General features: G+C 48.0%; 1 protein-coding gene across 2 annotated transcripts; it reads left to right on the forward strand.

Annotated features, from left to right (window-relative positions):
- The first annotated feature begins 3,409 nt into the window (after positions 1-3,409).
- COQ10A (coenzyme Q10A) lies at positions 3,410-18,565 on the forward strand. Of its 2 annotated transcripts, XM_081181563.1 has the most exons (6): positions 3,410-3,595; positions 8,821-8,982; positions 10,180-10,372; positions 11,136-11,237; positions 13,215-13,426; positions 15,315-18,565. In XM_081181563.1, exons 1-5 carry the CDS (start codon positions 3,516-3,518, stop codon positions 13,380-13,382), a joined length of 705 nt encoding a protein of 234 aa, XP_081037689.1. In that variant the 5' UTR covers positions 3,410-3,515; the 3' UTR covers positions 13,383-13,426; positions 15,315-18,565. The 2 variants fall into 2 exon arrangements, with proteins under 2 accessions (XP_081037689.1, XP_081037688.1); XM_081181562.1 differs by having other exon boundaries at positions 13,215-18,565.
- The last annotated feature ends 4,297 nt before the right edge of the window (positions 18,566-22,862 follow it).

Consider the following 22,862-nt stretch of genomic DNA (forward strand, 5'->3'; position numbering starts at 1 on the left):
AATTTTACTGGTGTTAGCCGCCCTGAGCCCGGCTCTGGCCGGGGAAGATGGGGTATAAATAAAATTTTATTATTATTATTTATTATTATTAAAGGTTGTATAAGTATCTCCTTGGTTCGGGAGTCACATAACTCCATACCCTCCATCTTTTCTTTGATGGAAACAGGGACGTCCTACCACACCCTCCAACATTTATCTGATGAAAATAGGGAAGTCCTAAGGAAAAGTGAGACATTCTGGGATCAAATCAGAAATTGGGACAGCTTCTGTAAATCTGGGACTGTTCCTGGAAAATAGGGACACTTAGAGGGTCTGACTTTAGCAGTGTGTAGCAGGAACCCCCCACCCCACCCCAATCATTCTGTTTGTACAAACTTCACACACACTCACACTCACACACTACATACGCCACATTTCTGTTATAAATTCATAGAAAATCAACCATACATCGGATTTGCACTGTTCCATTTTTATTTTACTCCATATGACAAGGACTATCAAAGGGGGGTGGCTTGGTTCTGGTCAGCCATAATCCCTTCACCATCCCAGCACATCCACAGGAGCCCTGCCCAGTTGCTATGTCAACCCTGATGATCCCAGACAGAAGACAATCAAGATCACAAAGAACTTGCATATGGGAGTGGATTCAGCATGGACTGAAACAAAGGACAATGATCAGATCTTCTCTCTGGGGGCAGGAAACTGCCAACTCCCCTTTGTCTCCTGGAAGTGACTCATGGGCAGGGGGAAAGCCAGGTGACAGGACACTCAGGTTACCACCACAACTCCTCCCTCAACCCCTACTTTCTGTAATGTATGCATGATGTCAACCCCTCCTTTCTGTAATGTATGCATGATGTTTCTGGGGGTGGGCTTGACCTGGAGGATGGGAATTTCAAAAGTTTTTATAAGGTCTTGCACACCATCTTTCTGGGTCTTTCCTCTCTCCTGCAAGTGAGGGGAACACCCTGTTGCAACAGTTCAATAAAGGCCAAGCCTACAGGCTGCTGTTTTGCTCCAAGTTATCCTGGTTGGTGTCTTTGTTTTTGTCCAAGGGAGCCCTCGGATTTTTCCGGTAACAAGTGTAATCCCAACCGTTTCTACTCAGAAGCAATTCCTATTGAATTCAGTGGATCTTATTCCCAGGTAAATTGGGTTAGGATTGTATCTTTACTCTTGGTCCAGCCTGTTGCTAATGGAAGAAAATGTGAGGATACTAACACTATAGCAGCTCAACGTGCATCCGAGCAGGGACAATGCCTTTTGGAGAAGAGAAAGGCAGCATCTTGTAGTACCCTTATCTATATTGGGTTATTTGCAAACTAGCATGTTCACAGCCTAGAGGCAATTTGTGTGTTGCCTAGCATTGGCTCTCATACATCCATGTTACACTGAGGCTGGACAAACAAAAGGCTCATTGGCAAACTTGCTTGTTCTGATATCACAGAAGAGCTTGGTACCTTAAGGGCAAGCAGCTTAGTGCTGGACAAGGAAGGCTTAAACTTCTAAAGGCAATGCACAACATCTGTCAAACTGATAGTTATGTACTGAGTTGAATAGGATCCAAAAGGCAGCAGTCTGATTGGTCCTAGAACAATAGGATTCAGAATGCAGCAGTCTGATTGGTCCTAGAACAATGCAGCAGTATGATTGGTCCGCAGGAGCCACACCATCCAGCTCCAGGTGGAAGTTAATCCGCAACCTGATTGGCCTACAGGAGAATCCCGTAATTAGCCAATCACGTGGGGCCCATTGTGTAAATAATGTATATAAGGCAGACATTCTGGGGAAACTCCGATTCCTCTTCACCACTCTGAGCTGAATAAAGTGCATGAAATCCACACTCAACTCTGAGTACCGGTATATTTCACTGATTAATTCATCAAATCTGAATGGAGCAGCTTTATAGGAACATAGAAAGTTGCCTTACTACCTCAGGCTATTTATTGCCCCACCTAGCTCAGCACTGCCTGCACAGCAACTGGCAACAGCTCTTCATGACGTTCTCATAAATGTGCCTTTCCCCCAGCCGGAGTTGCCGGTGACTGAACTCATGATCTTCTGCATGCAACTCATGTGATCTGTTACTGAGCTTTAGCCCTTCCCATCCTGCATAATGAACAACCATGGGCCACAGACAGGCAGATTCAGTGGCGTAGCGTGGGTTGTCAGCACCCGGGGCAAGGCAAGTAATTTGCGCCCCCTAACCCGTGGATTTGCGCCCCCTAACCCTAACCCCCAGATGTTGCGCCTGGTGCGGCCGGCCCCCCCTGCACCCCCCACGCTACGCCACTGGGCAGATCACAATCCCAGATGTCATGCATAGGTAGAGAGATAATGAGAAGGGCGCAGAGATAATAAGCTCAGCCACTCCTGTAGGGAAAGGAGAACCAGAGCAGGTATCCAGGAAGTACACCAGGCTGCTCCTCCTTTCCTTTCCGGCATCCCATGCTGTCATGGACTGGCTTGGATGCACCAGCAAACTTTTCCCCTCCACCTAATTCACCTTCCACCTGCTCACCACCCGGCCTGATTAACCCTTTATGGAGAATTCAAAAGCTTGCCCCCTACTTATTAACATTTCAGTTGCCTTGATGCGGCTTTTGTGCTTTTTTTTTGAAATAATTTTTATTTCAAAAAAGGGGGGCGGATGGAACTCCTCGCCCCAGGATGACGGCAGCCCCGACGTGCTGCTTAGCATCCCCTCCAACCAGTGCAGCATCTTAATGTAGTGATTTCCCCCTCTGCATCCCTTTCATAAGTCTATTTTTATAAATCATTTGTCCATCCATAGTTCAAATTTTTACTACAAGTTTTCTGTCAATCCTACCAATGTATGTAACTCTTGACAATAGCTTTTCAACTAAATTATAAACTTTCCCCATTCTTTATTAAAGAGGTCCCCTTCCTGGTTTCTAATTCTGCCTGTAAGCTTTGCCATCTCGACGTCATTCATCAGTTTTGTCTGCCACTCTTCTTTGGTGGGAGTTGTAGACCCTTAGGATCATCAAGTCCAACCGCCTGCAAAACACAGTCAGTCGCAGCAAAAGCAGCCTGGCTCTATCAGTGCCGGATTAAGCTAAGCAAAATCTCTTATTTCCGCTGCTGATGCCTTATTTTCGAGGCTGCTGGTCCCATATTTTCAAATCTGTAAGTTGACAGCTATGCCACTGATCCGAAAGCTGCGACATCCATTTCCCGGGGCCTCCATTCCCTCGCTAAGGTACCATCCCACCACCCTTGCTAGGCCCTCGGCCCTTCGGGGAGCATCAGCAGCAGCAAGAGCGAACTACGGTTCCCATGATGCCTTCGGCTCCCGCCATGCATCGCGCCCTCTCCGCTTCTCCTCGCCCCCCCCCGCCAGTGTGAGGTATGGCAACGCGTTGACGACGCGCTGACGTAAGCGGAGGGGGGGTGAGGGTTCACGGAGGCCGGAGCCGGCGTCTGTCTCTGGTAGCTGGCAGAACTGAGGCGGCGGGGAACCGGACGCGCTTCCACCTCAGGCTGCCCCCTTCATGGCGGCCCGCCGGCTCCGGGAAGTCTGGCGACTGGGAGCGCGGGGAGGGCTGAGGCCGCGAGCGCCCCCGACCGGCTGGTGAGCGGGGCAAAGAAAAGGGAGAGGAGGAGGGAGGAGGAGCCTGGGCTGGGCGCAGGTTCAGGGTTGCCACATTCCCCCTCGACAGGCGCTCCTCTGCCTCACACAGCAGGCAAACTCGAAAGGGGAAGCTGCACCCCCCCCTCAAAAATAACCCCTCTAGCGCCTCATTCTCTGTACTAGGAAAAAGACTCGCCTCTCGGCTTTTCTGCCTCCCCAGCTTGGAAGAGGAGCCAGGAGGAAAGGGGAAAGTTGGCAACCCCAAACACTCCCGTCAGAGTTCAAAGGCAACGCGTCGAAAAGGGGCAGGCCCCTTTTCAACAAGAGCCCGGGGGGGGGGAGCCTTTGGCAAGTGCTGGTGCATATGGGGGGGAATAATAAGGGGGGCATCCGCCATGCTATATATGCCCCCCTGCTTTGGCTCTCAATTCAGTGGGGTAGCACTGAGGAGTTTAGGGGAGAATACGCCGCACAGCCCTTGGAAGGTCATCAGAGGGGCGGATGCCAAAAGGAGAGGGGTTGGAAGGGGAAATGGAGGTTAAATAGATACCTATGCTCTCATATTAAGGGAGGAGGTTATATTGTGCTTGCAGGGTTTCAAGCCCTGAGGCTTCCGGGTATAGGGCGGTATATAAATTCAATGAATAATAATAATAATAAGGTTATTGTGAGTTAGGAGGAAGGCCAAGGATAGTGAGAGGGTGGAGGACAAAGAGGTCAGGGAGGAGGTTGTGTCAGTAGCAAAGACATGCTCAGAGGGCGATGAAGAAGGGTAACAGGTCTGTGCGAACTGACCCACCAAATGGTTAGAGGGGGTTTGGTTAATGGCTGCATCCTTGTAGGGAGCATGGGAAAAGTTGCGTACACACTGCGGTCCATTGAGGGGTTTTATTTCAGGGATGGAGCAGCAGGTGATTATGGGGGAGGGCTGTTAGTAGGAACCCCATTTCTCCAGCTCATGACCCTAATGCTGTTTGCCAGTAAATACCACAGTCTGGGGCTAGTTTGCCTCCTTCTGTTTCTGGTAGCATTCCACCCCCCTCCCAAGAAATGTCTTGTTCCTTTAGCAGAATACACCTGAGGGTCACCAGAATTAAACACTGCCACCAGTGGCAATTACGCTTTTGGTCACTTATGGGTAAAGTACCCCCCTACTTATCTTTTTGTACTCACAATTAAGGTGAGCAAACGAGTTTCTCTGTCCTCCCCGCCCCCCTTTCAATCCATGTTTGTTTACAGAGTTGTGACTCAGTGCACAGGGACTGGTGGTTTCCTGGATCCGTTTCTCTGGAATAAGACACTCATCTTGTTTCCATGTATTGGTGGAGAACAGTGTGTTGCATATTGGTAGCTGGTGGCATTTACAACTGTGTAATCTCCAAAGAGGTACATGAAAAGGGCAGCTTAATGGAAACTTTCTCTTTAGCTTATGTAAGCATCACTTATTGGAGATGAGAACAAAAGAGAGAACTTGATTTGGGAATAGTTGACTCTCTACAGACCCATGGCTTCTGGTAAGCTATCTATGGTCTTTAGGCTGAGGTTTGCTACTTGTTGGCTTGCTAAAGCTTGCCAGGACTGTGTTGGCTTGAGCAGCAGTGAAGCAAATAAGATCCTAGAACATAGAGTTGGCAGGATAATGCCACATCTTTGCCCTTCAAGCTGGAGAAGGTTGGTAGTGCCTGTTGCTTTAGGAGATCCAGAGTTAAGAACTGGTGCCACTGGAGTCTTTGGACTCCCTTGGGCCAGATTTCAAGATACACCTGGCTTTTGAACATCCTTCAGTAGGACTGCTTTTCTTGGCTTCTGCATTAGCCCTATTTTTGTTCAGAAGCATACAATGTCTAGATTGCAGGTAGATGTACACAGTTACGCTTTTCTATTGCTGTGTTAGCAACCACTGACTGTGGAGAATAATGTCTTGACATAATGTGCAGTGTTTGACTTCACAGAACACAGCAAGAAAGATAGGAAGATGCCTTGCCATGGCCTGTCTGGCTCAGTATCGCCTACAATCTCCTGGAGATTGAACATAGGACCTTCTGCCTGCAAGGCAGATGGCTCTACCACTGAGCTATAGCCCTTTCCCCAGCATGGGGATGTTGGAGCCTGTGGAACTGGCTGCTACCAGGTTGCTAATGGTAACGCCTTTTGGTGCAAGATTTTGTTTGTACTTGATGTGAATGAGAATATAGAGGTGAGGCATGGCTTGACACCAGAGAACATACAAGTTTGTGCACCCGCAAATGGTGGTGTTATGTGAGTTGTCATTCCTCAGTTTCTTTGTGGGGAGTAAGTTGATGGGCTTTGAAGGGCTTTGTGAGGGTTAACCTACTGTGTGCTCTGTCATCCCAGATTAAAAGCACCTGGTTTCACCAGTGGCATGTTGGATTTCCTGTGCTTTAACTTTCTTACGTAACAGTCCTATTCATAAGCACTTGCTTGGCAGCACTCCAAAATAAATGTCCCAGCTAACCTGCTGGGCAGCTATTACTGTAACTGGTCCTTGTTTTTTTCTAGACTGTCCCTGAGTATGCCTCACTGTTCGATGTCAAATGGGTGATCCTTTTGGGCTGATTTGCCTATGAAGCATAGACCCTTGATCTTGCAACATGTTGCTGGATCCATTTCCTGCTTCTCAGACCTTTTCCCACCTTCACAACGTGTGCCGCAAGTTCTCTGAAAGCACTTGCCCTTGTGAAGAGTAATTGCTGGTTCAGCAAAGGACTAGCACACCAATTACCTATTTACTTTCCTCTCATTTACAGAAAAGACTTTAAGGAAACTAAACTCCTGCTGACTTGTGCCAAAAAGACACAGAGCGTGATGAAATTGGGTCAAGCATAGAGCTGGGCGGTATATTGATATATCGTCCAAAACCTGGTTTGAAGTCCATATCGTAATAATGGTTTCATAGTTTTTACCTGGCAATGTATTGTGAATCATGATGTGTGTGCCCAGCCCTAGTCATGACACTCATCTCCTTAGCCTGTAGTGGGGTTCTCCAGAAACCATACAGGTCCATTTCTTCAGTCCCCTGAGGTCATGATTGCGAGCAGCCTGTAGCTTTGTCCGTTCATGCAAAGTGTACTCGTTTCTTTCCCCTCTGGTATGGAAATTCCTCCTTCCCTGAATAGACTTTCCGCTTGGCACTCTGAGCATTTATTGGTTGACAAGGCAGTTCAGCTGATCCAGTGGGAGGGCTTAGAGTCAATATTGCGTAAGATAAGCCAGCCAGCCAGTACCCATGTGAGAGATGGAAGCTGGCCAGGGCACAAGGTAGCGCAGAAGGCTTGTGTAACCCTGTCTGATGTTTCCTTTCATGTAATTTTGAGCAAGACTTGTGGGATGTGAAGGCGGAAATCATCCACCGCTATCTGTGGGCGTGTCTGGCAGTCCCAGTCAGGGTTCAAGCATTACACTGTCTTTGGAACCAAGCGTTTGTGACCCAAAAGCAAGATGAGAGATCAGGCAGAGCCAGCCTAAGACACATACTTCCTTGTCTATGCATCTAAGTGGAGCCTCCTTCCTTGCTAACTAGTGTAAGGCACAATCCAATGGGAGGTGTTGCTGCGGAAGCCCCATTGAAGTGAACAGGAGCTGTGCAAGGTTACTGAAGTGCTCCTGGCAGCTCCTGTTCATGTCTGTGAGCTTTGCCACATGAGTCTGATCTGTCCGTTTTCAACTCTGCTGCCCTTAATAGTATCCAAAATACTTCACCTGAGGCAGCAATCTCACATTTCCCCATTGTAGGGCCATCTGTGGGATGAACTGGTGAGACCCCCCCCCCCCAATCTCTTAACACTGTAGATCAATGATTTTCAACCAGGGTGCCTTGAATAATGGTCAGGAATGCTGCGGGCAACACTGGCCTCTGTCCCTCTTCCCTCCCCTCGCATCTCTGCCTCCCAAAGGCTTGCACAGCTGTTTGTGGCAGCAACCCTGGCTACAAGCTCCCCAGGTGAAAGGTGCCTCGGGGGCTGGCCAGGGGGTGCTTCCCAGGTTCCCGTGGGGCAGTGTGAGGAGACATCTCTCTTTGGGGCAGGGAGGACAGGTCAGAGACCAGGGGTGGTAGCTAAGGCTGCCCAGAGGACTCCCAAGGAGTGGGGAGAGGAGAGGGGTCTGAAGGAACACTCCACAAGGGAGGGTGTTTGAAAAAGGGGTGAGGGGCTGTTAGCTCTGCAGGCAAGGGGTGACATAACTGGGTTCTGAGCCCCACAGGGGTGCCTCAGAATGTAGTTGGTCAAGGGAGCCATGGACCCAAAAAGGTTGAAAATCTCTGCTGTAGATCAAACATAACAGCATCCCAACTACTGTCATACTCCCAGCTGACTAAGTAAAATGCCTGCTTGAAGCCCGCTTGAAAGCAGGAACAGGCAAAAGGAGGTGTTTTTGTCTTTGTGACATACACAACTATGTGCTGTCCTTCTGTCCAACCTTGGAAAAGGTCTTGGGGAACACAGAAAAGACCCTGTTTATTACTTTGATGCTGGGGAGGAAGCAGGCTTTTCTTGGACCTTACCTCAGTTTGTCAGCGTGGGTGATAAACCATATAGTAAGTTATACAGTATTCCTTTATTTCCTTGCATATTTCTCAAATTCAGCATGGTGCAGGTTTGCAAGTTGCTTCAAATACAATGGTGGGTGGTAGCTTAAGCCTGTACATTCTGCTTGGCAGATTGGATGTGCACGGTCTTGGCTCTGAAGACTCAGTCTCACAAATGTAGAGAATGCTCAAGGATATTTTTTTTGGGGGGGGGGTAGCATTAATATAGGAGCCTCTAGATTAGCAGGGGCCTTTGAAAATTAAATGGTTCTAGAATCAGGCTTGTGTACTCTGCTGATTATTTCTAGACGTGGTATTTTTCAAATTTCATAACAGCAGCAGCAACAACAACAATTTATTTATACCCCACCCATCTGGCTGGGTTTCCTCAGCCACTCCGGGTGGCTTCCAAGAAAATATTAAAAATGCAATAAAACATCAAACATTAAAAACTTCCCTAAGTTTTAGGGAATTTGGGGAATTATTCCCTAAGAACACAACTTCAAAAGGGGGTGCTTGGTCATGCTTCCTTGTAACTTATCTATGAGGAAACTCTCAGATTAATGCTCCTGTATTGCTTTCTGCTGGGCATTGAAGAGTGTCCCTTTGGAATTAATCTTCATGAAGGTGTAGTGAATCTCCTGACCGTTGAGTCCAGCTAATCCTGAGGATTTTTCAGTTCCAGGTACATGCCGTCCTGTGGGATTCTGATGATCCGTGCCCCCCAAGCTGTCACCAGTGCCGATTGGGATCTTAGTGCTCAGCACAGCCGGACGTTTATCAACTTTACAGGGCCTTTCACCAACAAACGGAAGGAATATTCGGAAAGGAGGATCCTTGGGTGAGCGGACTTGCTTCACAGGAGGATGAATGAGCTGTATTTGTGAATAGAACAAAACTGCACCTTGCCTTCTAGTCCAGCATCTGCTTCCCACATTGGCCACCCAGATGCTTCTGGGACGCCCACAGGGCATTGGGAGCCAATAGCCTCTCCTCTAGTTGTTTCCAAGCAACTGGTTATGGTGCCTCTGATCCAGGCAGTAGCGCATATTTATATATATGTAGCCAGCCATCATCACTAGCTGCCATTAATCTCCTAATCTATGAATTTGTCTAAATGCTTTTTGAAGCTGTCCAAGTTGGGGACCCTCCCTACATTTTGTGAGCGTTGTGAAGTCTTTCCTTTTGTCCGTCCCGATTCTCCCGCCATTCATCTTCATTGGATGGTATTGCGTTCTAACAGTATGAAAGAGGGAGAAAACTTGCTTCCTCGACACCATTCAGAATTTTATAAGCATCTCACGCCCCATGCGCTGCTTTTTATAAAACGAAGAAGCCCCAAATGTTGGACATAAAGATTGTCCAGCAGCGTAGGCAGTGGCATAGGACTGCAAAGGCAAAGGGTCCGTTCCTAGTTTTGTGTGTGAGTCTGAGGAAGCCACTCAAACTGTGGCCATAGCCACACTTGCCTAGAAGTAGCTCTCAGTCAGTCTGCTTAGAATCAAGGTGTCAATTGTGCTGGGTCTAACCCATAACTTCTGTTTGAGGACTTTTCTGCTTTGCTCTGTACTGGACAAATAAACCCCAAGAATGAAGTATTTGTTCTGATAATAGAGTGTAGGGCATAGGTGCCTTGGATAAATAAGAACAAAGTATGTACCAAACTCCCTCACCTTGTGACTGCAGCAGATAAAATGCATTATATGTCCCACCACCCAAAAGCCCCCAAAGTCCTGGGCTTGAGGAAGAGGGAGGCAATGCTGCCTTAGAAATTCTCTTACCTTAGACATGCTCTGAGCATGACTGTCAAGCTCTGAACTCAGAGCCAGGTTCCAGTATTCTGCATACGTGCAAAACCCAGTTGTGATTTCAGCCATCTCCCACTTGCATACCCTCTTCTCAATAAACTCATTGGCCAGTTCAACTAAATAATGGCTTACCTGTTCCCTGTTGTGTACATTGTGTGCTGTCACCATCAGGTTGTCAGTGTTATGACAGCTCTGAGGGGCTCCTGAATTAACTCTCTCCTTTCTTGCAGTTACTCCATGCAGGAGATCTATGAAGTTGTGTCCAATGTGGATGAATATAAGGAATTTGTTCCCTGGTGCAAGAAATCAGTGGTGGTCTCTAAGAGGACAGGCCACGTGAAGGCCCAGCTGGAGGTCGGGTTTCCTCCTGTTGTGGAACGTTACACATCCATTGTGACACTGGTGCGGCCCCACCTAGTAAAGGTGAGCTATCATCATCATCATAATTTATTATTTATACCCCACCCATCTGGCTGGGTTTCCCCAGCCACTCTGGGTGGCTCCCAACAGAATATTAAAAACACGATAAAACATCAAACATTAAAAACTTCTCTAAACAGGGCTGCCTTCAGATGTCTTCTAAAAGTCAGATAGTTGTTTATTTCCTTGACATCTGATGGGAGGGCATTCCACAGGGTGGGTGCTACTACCAAGAAGGCCCTCTGCCTGGTTCCCTGTAACTTCACTTCTCGCAGTGAGGGAAGCACCAGAAGGCCCTTGAAGCTGGACCTCAGTGTCTGGGCTGAATGATGGGGGTGGAGATGCTCCTTCAGTTATACTGGGCCAAGGTTGTTTAGGGCTTTAAAAGTCAGCACCAACACTTTGAATTGTGCTTGGAAACGTACTGGGAACCAATGTAGCTACACATTTCTCTGTGCTATCCAGACTAAAATCTCTTCCATTGGCTAAAATCTCTTTCATTATACAGTACATTGTATAATCAGGAGTACTGATTCCAACAACTCGCCATGTAGAAATTTCAAATGATTAGAGTGCTTAGGAAAGAGGCCTTATCCTAATGCTGACTGATGGCATGCCTGATACAATCTGATGGGTTGCGGGTGAGCTGTAGTCCCAGAGCTGCAGTCGGAACCAGGGATGGACACTCTTGTTCTAGCTTATGTGGGTGGGCATGGACATTGCTAGCAAAATCATTCTCTGATCTCACCTCTGTCCTATATCCCAGGCGGTCTGCACTGATGGGAAGCTCTTCAACCACCTGGAGACCAGCTGGCGTTTCAGCCCTGGCATTCCTGGCTACCCCCGCACGTGTACAGTGGACTTCTCGGTAAGCACACATGGCTATAAAAGTGTTCTCAGGCAGCTCGGCTCCTGTTCCACAAAGGACTCATCGGACTGTGCCAGCAAGGGGTGGGCTTATTCCTTTGCAACAGGAAAGAAAGGTGCTTGCCTGTGATGAAGCCCAAGCATTAGTCAGCCAAGGAAGCAAATGTTCTTTTCATGAGCAGAAACTGTGTGTACAGAAGGGCCAGAGCTCGAGTGTTGTGTCTCCTGGGTTCACTTTTTGTCTCTTAGAGAGCAGGTGAGAGCCAAAACTCCTGACTTCTTAATGAGTGTGACTTTGAGGAAGTTTTTGATCCTAAAGTGTGACCTTCTGTGGAGGTGTGAACGCTTGCTATGGGATACTTAACCTCCTCTTCTCCTCTCAATCTTCTTGTGCGTTCCACAAGGCAGAGATGGGTCTGTTCCTCAGCACCACTACCATTGCTGCTGCCTCTAAATCAGGCATCCCCAAACTCGGCCCTCCAGCTGTTTTGGGACTACAATTCCCATCATCCTTGACCACTGGTCCCATTAGCTAGGGATGATGGGAGTTGTAGTCCCAAAACAACTGGAGGGCGGAGTTTCGGGATGCCTGCTCTAAACAATCCTAGCTGGTGTGACAAGCTCACTCTGCGTCACTTCATGTGGTCGTCTAATTTTGTGATGCTTAAGGACTAATGAAGCAACATCCTATTTTTGAATGATGATAATGAGGCAGGGCAAAGTGCCTTCCTTAGGGGTCAAATGTGGGATTGCACAAATCTCATACTCTTCCCCAAACCTTGCAATGCACCACTGGTTCCTTGTTTCTTTTCCGTTGCGTCTCTAAAATGGTGCTATTGTCTTAGAATAGCTGGGATAGATTCTGGAGGACAGCTCCATCTCGGAGAAGCTCCTTAGGTTATCAGAAGATGAGAGAAATGGGGGCAGATGAGGAATTATACTCCTTTCTGTCATTCCCGCCCCCCCCATCTGCCTTCCTCCCCTCCCCTCCCCCTGTCTGAGACAGGGTCTGCAAGATGGTACTGGCATCTTAGAGAGACTGGCAAGGTTTCTCTTGGGTGATGCCTTGTTGCACAAGATAGTGCTGTCCTTGAGCAACTTTACAAGTCCCACTAGGATGTCAAATTTTTCCTCATCTGTGAGTGGAAAAGGTGGGCTGAGCAGAAGTCCAGATGTGAACTGCCATCTCTTGCCAGCAATAAGATGGCTGCACATGTTGGAGGATATTTTCACCATCCTAGGGACACTGTTTCTTTACAGGTGGCTTAATGTAAATGAGGGATGGGAAGCCTGTGGCTTTTGAGACGTTGGCAGCTCATTTGTCATCCTTGACCATTGGCCGTGCTGGCTGGGTCTGCAGAGCTGCAGGTTTCTTGCACCTTGCTCTCGCCATTATCTTCTGATGTGCCCAGTAACAAAATGATCTCTGCCAATCACGCCTGCTGCACTTGGGGAGTTGCAAACCCTTTGGGAATATCAGCTGCAGGGCACTTTACAGAGCAGGGCTTTTCATATCTGTCACAGGAAGATTCCCTCCCACCCTTCCCCATATATTCACAGTACTAAAAGGTAAAGGTACCCCTGACCATTAGGTCCAGGCGCAGACAATTCTGGGGTTGCGGCGCTCATCTCGCTCTATAGGCTGAGGGAGCTGGCGTTTGTCCGCAGACAGCTTCCGGGTCATGTGGCCAGCATGACTAAGCCGCTTCTGGCGAAGCAGAGCAGCGCACGGAAACACTGTTTACCTTCCTGCCGGAAGGTGCTTTTGAACTGCTAGGTGGGCAGGAGCAGGGACCGAACAACGGGAGCTCACCCTGTCGCGGGGATTCGAACTGTCGACCTTCTGATTGGCAAGCCCTAGGCTCTGAGGTTTAGACCACAGCGCCACCCGCGTCCCTTATGCACAGTACTAGAATGCACCCCCCCAGCTTTGAAAGAGCTATGAGACGGCAGACTAATGCTCTTCCTCTCTCCCCAGATTTCCTTCGAGTTCCGCTCCCTGCTGCACTCGCAGCTGGCTACCGTTTTCTTCGACGAGGTGGTCAAACAGATGGTCGCTGCATTTGAACGCCGGGCGGCAAAGAACTACGGTCCCGAGACCCGCATTCCCCGAGAGCTCATGTTCCACGAGATCCACCAGACGTGAAGGGCTCCCTGCTGCTTTGGTGGCCACGCGGACACTGCGCTGGGGTGTGCACTCATGGCTTCCTCAGCCCCTCTGTTTTTATCTATTTATTTGGTTTCTCCTGGTATCCTGTCTTAATTTATCCACTGGGCCTGGTGTGATGAAGAGAGACTTTTTCCTAAGGAAAGGGCCAGGTGGTCATGTTACCTCCGGAGCAACCTCTTAACTGTCTGTTTTGCCTAGTCATGCTCTTATGCTGGGTCATACATACATATTTCGTTTTGTAGGACTTTCTTGGAAGCCCTTCTCCTCCCCTCCCCCTTAATCCCCCAGTCTGCAGATCGTTTCCCATCCCATTCTCCACCTATTTTGTATGTGCCAGCATGGCCGGTCTTAGGCTGAGGACAGTGCCGAACCCTGTTTCTCTGGGGAACAGGGGGTGGCGGAAGCTCACAGCATGTGGTTGTATGCTCTCTTTCTGTGCCTAGTGAAGGGCCCATTGGAAATCGTGCCTCGCAAATCACTTGTTTTAAAAAAAAGGAAAGGAAGAAAGCCCTGACCTGGACTGCCCCTTGACAATAGAGAATAAGCGTGGAGAGGCTGTACTTTTTGTCTGGCAGTCTCCTTAGCTGTTAGTGGTTGGATTTGCAAGACTCTGCTGGTTGAACGTTGGTTTGGAGTGCAGTAGCGGAAATGCAGGCATGGCGGAGGGGAGCAGGCAAGCAGTGCAGAGTGGCTGGTGGCTGTTACTGAGGGTAGAGGGTGCTCTGCAGTTGCTGCTTTTTTTGAGGCTGTGCAAAGCTAACATCATACTTGTGCTGAAACATCAGGCTGGGATTCTTCTTCCTTGCCCAAACAGTACCATAAGCTTTGTTCATCACTAGGCTATCTAAGGGAGATTTGCATCCAGCCAGCTGCCCTGTGTCTTCCTTTTGGTTGATAGAAGAGTGCAGAGTAGCAAAAGATGTGTGCCAAATAAAGGGCCAAGGGGGAGATATGGCCCTCTTGGAGCCGGAATAGTTTTAGAAATGTTAGAAGACACACTCCAAATGGGTGCACATTTGCGTTGGGGGTGCGGGGAGAGAAGGGAAGCAGAATTACTTGTTGGGAGTGCAACCAGAGTTTTCTGCAAAAGTTCAGATTCCTCTGTCCTCCTGTTTCATTAAAACCCATGTCCAACCCTCTTGAAACGTCACCTAAAACCCAGAGGTGGATGTCTTTTGAAGTGCCATGCCTAAGGCATCTTTGGGATTATTGAGGCAATGGGTTGCACAAGCCTGCCAGCGCTCACCACAGCACCATAGTTGTGTTCTGCTTTGCATTATGGGAATGGAATATAGCATTATCAGGCCGGGGGCTGCTGCTTTGAGGACAGGACTTCCACCTGCGCAGAAGCATGGTCCCTCTTCCACCAAATATTTCCACACAGGGAGAGTGACTATGCCTTGTGCAGCCCACTTGAGATAAAGCGCCACCCGTGGGAAGTGATTAGCATGCCACTGTCTGCAGCTGGCTTGTGGGAAGGTGCTTAGTTGGGGTGTGTATTCTGAGTCTTGGCCCCATTGAAAGCTGCAAGTTGAGACCAACCTTGCATGCCCAGCAGCTGTTCCTAAAATTGCCTCCTGTTCCCATGACCACCATTGTGGGTCTCCCAAAACCCCACCCTGCACTTTTCCCCGGTGCAGACATCCATTTGTCTTGCCTATTTTGCTGTAAACTCGGTACCCTGTTTTGAGCTGGAAAAGGAGTTTATCTACGTTTAGACGCACATTTTGCACAAGCGATGTGGACACAAACACATGACTGCTGGGGTTGAGCCCTGCAATGTGGGTCTGGGGTATTCCAGGCCCTGTTGCTTCCAAGTTTCAGGCGCCAGAGTGTTTGTGTGCCTGCTTTTATGAAGATGTCACGTTGCATAACATGGGGTGAGAGTGATCACTATGTTTTTCACAGATTCCTGTGGCTCTCTGTTCAGTGGAAGGAGGAAGATAGGTTAAAACGGCAGGTTGCGGGAAATAAAGTAGGTGGATGAACCTTGGGCCTTGCTTTGTTTGTGCCCATTGAGCAGCCAGATCACCCCACCTGCTCCAATGTGAGGTGTAGATCTGCTATACCTGCCCTTGGAGGGGAGGGGCTTGAAGTTGGCTTTGTAACAGAGGCTTGCCTTACATGTGTTACAAGTCCTTGCTCTCTGAGCTTTCCTCTTCAGAACCAGGATCCCTGGACCAGTGATGGGGTCATGGCCAGAAGCCAGCCATGTTTGGGTAGTGGGAGGCATATGGACCATTGGGAACATGACCCCCTCTTTCTTCATGAAGTAGGGGGGCGCTGCTGTGGCATAGATACCTGAGCAATCTCCTGTCGAGGCTGCTAGGTATTGCCCATTGTACAATGGATGGCTTCCTTTTTTCTCTGACCACGGGTTTCATGGCTTTGCTTTTCCTCCAAAGAATGCAAGAATAGTTTGGGCTTCTATCCCAAATTTACTGCGTTGCTATCATTGTAATGGCTCTGGAAACAACCAGCCACTTCCTGTGCTGAGCTAGAAACCCAGTTTTGGAGGCAGCTCCAAAGGCTTCTTACACGCCATTGGTTTTGCATACCAATTGGCTCCATGCAGTTACGCTGCGATCTCCCAAACTGTATAGATTTGACTGTGCAGTTGGTGTCCTTTGCTGAGATGTTCCCTCGGCAACTCTCCCCAAATCTTTCATTTGTAAAGGTGGTCTTTCCTTCCCTGCTCCCAAAATTGCCAGCTTTTACCGACCGAAGGGGGCTTGTTTCCAAAGAACATCCTCCTTCTGCTTTTCTGAGCCGCTGAAACTATTTACTTGCTCTTTATCCCAGTTTCTGCTGTTATCCTGTAAGAACAAACAGGCTTGCTCTATGGAATGCATATACAAGGCAGTGATCTTTTCAGAGTCCTCAGGGAGGAAAGGCTTGCATTTCTAAGACCTGTATTTCCAGAATGTTTCTCTGAGCAAATAGTTCCTTTTGTAGTAATAAAAGGCAATAAGCGCTAGTGAGGAAGCCGCTCCGAGAGGAAGTCATTAACAATAGCACGCTTCTAACCTGCTCTGCTAAGCATGTCCTGTGCTATATTCATGAAAAAGTGTCACTTTAGAACGCCACCTTCCTACTTGGCTGCCCTTGTTACATCTGAATTTAATAGAGGTACATTTAGGTGGGCTGGCAGGAATGTTTTATATTTCTATCCAAGGAACCTGCCTTTGCATCCAAGTCTGGCAAAGTGACCAGCGTGGCACAAGGGCTAGCGCACAAATTTCTCTGTCTACACATGTTCAGGAAGAACCAGCCTGAACTCTCACGTTTACACGAGGATCAGTTGCATAGAAGAGGGACTGTGATTTCAGCTGGGAGAGCCCTGGCTTCAAATCCCGTTTCCCGTTTCAGGCGTGCTCTGTTTGAAGGTGATTTGGGGTCAAGTTGGCTGTATATACCTACCATAAAATTTGGATTTGCGGATACAGGGAAGGCTTTTTAAAGCTAACTAAAGCGTATTTCAGAAATACTTCTGTGATATTGGCGCCTGGACTGCCTGGCAGTCTCACGACAGTTGCTGCTGTTTGCAGCCTTCGCCAATAAGATGAGCAATCTTATTCATGCTTACTTGGAAGTAATTACTATTGAACTTGGTGGGACTTACTTCTGTGTAAATATGGTTCGGCCACTGTGCCAGAGGCTGGGGGACGCAAGAGGCTTTGAGTAGCACAAGGAACTTGTAGTTATCATAAGCAAGCTTACTTTCCACTGCAAGGGGGTGGAAGGTGCATTCACAAAGGGAATGAAAGGATTCCATTGTCTCCAGTTGCACAATTTATTCAAATCACAAAATTCTTTTCTGCTGGGAGGAGGGAGAGGGAATGATGACATGGTAGCAGCTTCAGAGCCCAAAATGTATTGCCTCCTTTGCTTCTAATGCAGAGACCAACCGCTGCTCTGCAAAGCTGGTTTCTTCTGGACAGTGCTGCTTGCATACCTCCCTTGAATTTAGACTCTAACCTTCAGAACAATGCTGCCAGGGCAGAGGCTAGCTTTAAAGTGGGTTCCTTTGGCACAGACTTCTGTCCCAAAAGTTTGCTGCACGTTGCGCTTCAAAGCAATTCTGCCATTGCCAAACAAAACAGCAATGCGTCTTGGTTCCTGAGCCTCGTGCTCACTGTAGTTCTCTTCTGCAGCTATGAATGGAAACTCTGAAAGAAAGGTGCTCAACGTGTCTAGTGGTCATCACTTTAAATTGAAAATGGGCAGCCTTGCATTTAGGCATTTGCCAAGCAGGGATGAAGCCCGGTTCACCAAGACATTATAAGGCACCAAGGAGAAGGAACTAGTGGTTCTGTTACTTTGAATCATCGTGACCTTGATCCGTGATTTAATAAATTGTGTTTGCTGCAGTCTGTGTACCACACTCCCTTTAAAATGCAAGAGCTAAGATAGTTCATGGGGCGGATTCTGCTGAAGGTTGTAGTGTTCAAGTCCCATGCAGATGACAGGAATGTTAAGGCCCCACTAACTTCATTTGCAGTGGAGAACATAATTCTTTATTGACATCAGACGTACAAGCAGATAATGAGTTGATGCTTGTTTAACGTTCCAGGTTTCTTGTCATTACTTCCTCAGCTTTTACATTCTTAACAAGAGCTTTGCCTTCATTGGAGACATTTTGGCCCTTAAAACTATATCTACTGCAGAAAAATCAGCAATGCAGTTTGTTGCTTGTGTTAGTATCTTCCTTTAGAGAGATCACGTGGTTCTCTATCTACTTTTATTTCACTGCCCCCTGCCTGTCCCCATGAACCTGGACTTTTAAGCCTCTCTGGGCACCTCATGTTTAAACCTTGTACCTGCTGCTCCCCTCCAGTCGGCAAAGCGATTGTGTCCTAAACATTGCAGTGCCTTCTGCTCCTACCTGTATCATCATCAGGGCTGCGGCTGCCTCATGCTACTTAGCCTGGTATGTGCTACCTCAGCTTGTAAGAAGGGGGGGGGGGGATATTTCCAGAAGAAGGAAAGGGGAATAGAAAATGAGATTATGCACAGTAAGAGGAAATCATCATTGTGTTCTACCCTTTTAACTGTGAATCTTATTTGACAGCTGCAAAATCTGTCCAAGAATGTTCAAAGACTGAACCAATCCCAAGAGCATTTTTATAGACCAATAAAAAAATGTTTGCAAAAAGGTACATGTGGGACTTGACTATTTAAGATTTTAGCTACATTGTCGATTTTAACCTTGCATAGTTCTTCAGGTAGAATGCATATACTTTCCACCGCTGGATTTGCTTGATAAGTATATATTTGGTACCTATTGCATCAATATTCTTTGAAGGCATAGGAAATGTTATGCTTCATCATTAGTGCCTAAGCCAGAGCTTTCCAAACTCTGCTTTGCAACGTGTTAAGTGTGTCGGCTGCAATGTGTAGGTGTGTTGCATGAACGCTCCCCACGCTCCTCCCAGGGCTGGAGAGGGGTTATTTAAACCTTGGTTTGCTACTAAAACTGAATGGCTGTGTCGCGAGATGATGCATGTCGAGTGTCACCAACATGCAAAGCTCTGGCTTAAGCCTTCAATTTAGCACAGAATGCACGGCTGCTGAGTGTATGGAGAGAAGGTTGGGTATAAGCCTAGTTTGGCTTATATACATAGGGCTGTGCTTTACAGCATGGGTGGTGACAACTGGCCATACCTGTAGCACAAGGTCAAGACAAACACTGAACATGGAAAGGCAGACCATGGTGTAATTGCAAAACTATGGAGTACAACATCCCCATTCCCACCCCTCTGAGTCCTCAACTAGGTCAGGACCCAGAACTGTCAGGCATGGCAAGATGCAACGTGGGTTCTACCTTTGAAAATTCTGGTGACTATGCTGCTGCTGCAGCAGATGGCAAATCACAACAGCTATGTTCTCCTCCGAATAAGTATTTTTTTCAAAAGGAAAGCTGACTACTGTATTTTTCCGTGTATAAGACAATATTTTTTCCTTAGAAATAGTAGCCAAAAATTGTGGGTCGTTTTATACATGGATAGCAGAGGGGGGATGGGTGATTGGTGTCAGCAGGTAGCAGGAGATTGGCAGCAGTGATTGGGTGTGTGATTGGTTGCTGTGGCAAGGCCTGCTGACGACTGGCTGTGGCAATTGGCCGTTGATTTACGGCAGCGGTGAGGCATGCATGCAATCGGCTGTGGTTGTATTGAGTGGGCAGGTGGGCTTTTGGTGGTGAGCGTGCAGACGATTGCTGGCCGCGGCGATGTGTGCGATTTGCAGTGTTGGGGAGTCTGTAGAGCAATTGGTGGCGGTGATGCCACCCCCCCAATAGCTCCATAACTCTGGGCAATCTCTCCCTAAAAGAAGCTCAGCAACTTTTGGCAATTTCCCCCTCAAATTTTTTTGCTGCAGTCCCAAAAAATAAGGGTCCTCTTATACATGGGGGCGTGTTATACACAGAAATATATGGTAGTTTCTGCATTACAAGCAGCCAGTGTGCTTTTATAGCAGGTGTAAAGGTAAAGGACCCCTGGACAGTTAAGTCCAGTTGAATTTGACCATTGGGTGTTGCGCTCATCTCTGCTTTCAGGCCAAGGGAGCCGGCGTTTGTCCACAGACAGCTTTCTGGGTCATGTGGCCAGCATGACTAAACCGCTTCTGGCGCAATGGAATACTGTGACAGAAGCCAGCGCACACAGAAACATCATTTATCTTCCCGCCACAGTGGTACCTATTTATCTCCTTGCACTGGTGTAATTTCGAACTGCTAGCTTGGCAGGAGCTGGCACAGAGCAACAGGAGCTCACCCTGTCGCACGGATTCGAATTGCCGACCTTACGATCAGCAAGCCCAAGAGGCTCAGTAGTTTAGACCTCTGTGCCACCTGCATCCCTACAGCAGTTGTACAAGGCCCTCATCCATCAGACCACAAAGCCTCTGACACCTGGACCATAATTTGGATGTACAGTGAAGTTTCCAGTAGGGCTTAGAGCTAAGCTTCACCTTCAGGTGATACAAGTGCTACAATCCTTCTGGGACCTACCACTTCAAACTGCAGCTGAATGGTCACCTTTGAATACTTCCCTCTATGAAAGCAGGAATAGGTGTTGACATGAGGGCATACTGGCAAGACCCACCTTCTGCTCAAAGGAGGACTGCATCGTGTGACTTTATGAAATGTGCTAATCCTAGGTTAGGACTACAGCACATTTCTTTGCTGAAACAGGGCTGTGTTCTCATACCACAGCCTCTATTTCCTGGCACAACCACGAGGGAACCCAGCTATTTATAGATGCCTTCTGGGAACGTCATTCCAGATGGGCTCAGAACCATCGCCCTTCTCTACAGGCAGCAGCTGTTGGCTTCTTACCAACGTGTGCACGGTGTCCTTCAAGGGAAGGGAAGGCTTGCCCAAGGTCAGCTGGGGGCACGGCTGGGACTTGATCCTCGATTTTAAACCTCTGCACTCTAAATGCAGGTCTGCAGCAGGAGAACCTGGAAGCCACTTTTATTCCATGCGCTCCCAAGTTAAATTATTGGCAGGTGTGGATTTGTGGCCACTCAAAGCTGTTAGGCCCAGTTCAGTGCCGACTACATTTGTGCTTGCGGATTAGCACATGAGCAATATGAGGAGGGGTCATGGCTCAGTGACACAGCACGTGCTCTGCATGCAAAAGGTCACAAGTTTGATTCTCTAGCCTCTCCAGCAAAGCTTAAGGAACTTCTTTGCCCGAGATGCTGGAGGCGCTGCCACAAAACACACCTTTCTTTGCAGCAGCAGCACCCCCCCCCCCCAATCTACCAGGGCTTCTACTTTGTCTTTTGAAAGCAAGGACTGAATAGTTTCCCAGCTCAGTGTTTTGGTAGAATAAAAAGCTCAACAAAAATAACAGTAATCCTACTGAACACACAGGGGCTTGTGAAGAGGGCGAAGGTCCCTACCATATACACAGGCATACAAGCAAGGAACCAGAGCAGCGCACGGAAACACCGTTTACCTTCCCACCAGAGGGGTACTTATTTATCTACTTGCACTTTGATGTGCTTTTGAACTGCTAGGTTGGCAGGAACAGGGACGGAGCAATGGGAGCTCACCCCGTCACAGGGATTCAAACCACGACCTTCTGATTGGCAAGTCCTAGGCTCTGTAGTTTAACCCACAGCGCCACCTGCGTCCCCTGTGTGCACATACACATACAATATTCCATGTCCATGCTTGGCATCAAGGAAGTCGTTTTCACCTTGGAGCTATTGCCTCTGCAATTGCCCAGTACAGGAAGAATACATACCTGCTGAGTGGTTTGCCTCGCCACTGCCATCCAAAACTGGAATACCGACAATTCAAAATGCCCTGTTCCAGATGATGCTCTGAAGTAGTGATTGTACAACAGAGTTTATTGAACGAGCATATACAAAAGGGACAAAAATGAAGACAAATAGGAGGAACCTTGGGGTTATTCCTTTGGGTTTGTGACAAGTAGCTGCACGTCCCACCCCTGCTGCAGAGGAAGCAGCAACTTCAAATTAGGATATGAAACGGTGTAAGTAAAAAGTTAAGTGGAGCAGCTCCATCCCACTGACCACCCCAAACCAACACACACACACACACACACACACACACACACACACAGCGCTTGTGTTTGCTGTCATGGGGACTTTTGGAGTTCATAGAATCATAGAGTTGGAAGAGACCACAAGGGCCATCGAGTCCAACCCCCTGCCAAGCAGGAAACACCATCAGGGCACTCCTGACATATGGTTGTCAAGCCTCTGCTTAAAGACCTCCAAAGCAGGAGACTCCACCACACTCCTTGGCAGCAAATTCCACTGTCGAACAGCTCTTACTGTCAGGAAGTTCTTCCTAATGTTTAGGTGGAATCTTCTTTCTTGTAGTTTGGATCCATTGCTCCGTGTACACTTCTCTGGAGCAGCAGAAAACAACCTTTCTCCCTCCTCTGTATGACATCCTTTTATATATTTGAACATGGCTATCATATAACCCCTTAACCTCCTCTTCTCCAGGCTAAAAATGCCCAGCTCCCTTAGCCGTTCCTCCTAAGGCATTGTTTCCAGGCCTTTGACCATTTTGGTTGCCCTCCTCTGGACACGTTCCAGTTTGTCAGTGTCCTTCTTGAACTGTGGTGCCCAGAACTGGACACAGTACTCCAGGTGAGGTCTGACCAGAGCAGAATACAGTGGCACTATTACTTCCCTTGATCTAGATGCTATACTCCTATTGATGCAGCCCAGAATTGCATTGGCTTTTTTAGCTGCCGCGTAACACTGTTGGCTCATGTCAAGTTTGTGGTCAACCAAGACTCCTAGATCCTTTTCACATGTACTGCTCTCAAGCCAGGTGTCCCCCATCTTGTATTTGTGCCTCTCATTTTTTTTGCCCAAGTGCAATACTTTACATTTCTCCCTGTTAAAGTTCATCTTGTTTGTTTTTGCCATGTTCTCTAATCTGTCAAGGTCGTTTTGAAGTGTGAT

This window comes from Podarcis bocagei (genome assembly GCF_964188305.1).
Source record: "Podarcis bocagei genome assembly, chromosome: 2".
NCBI classification, from domain to species: Eukaryota; Metazoa; Chordata; class Lepidosauria; order Squamata; family Lacertidae; genus Podarcis; species Podarcis bocagei.

What these genes read in the sequence shown, in the direction of transcription:
- COQ10A (XM_081181562.1), top strand. Translation starts at nt 3,516, where the DNA reads ATGGCGGCCCGCCGGCTCCGGGAAGTCTGGCGACTGGGAGCGCGGGGA. An exon ending in TCGGAAAGGAGGATCCTTGG is followed by an intron (nt 8,983 to 10,179) that starts GTGAGCGGACTT and finishes CCTTTCTTGCAG; the next exon opens with TTACTCCATGCAGGAGATCT. An exon ending in TGCGGCCCCACCTAGTAAAG is followed by an intron (nt 10,373 to 11,135) that starts GTGAGCTATCAT and finishes CCTATATCCCAG; the next exon opens with GCGGTCTGCACTGATGGGAA.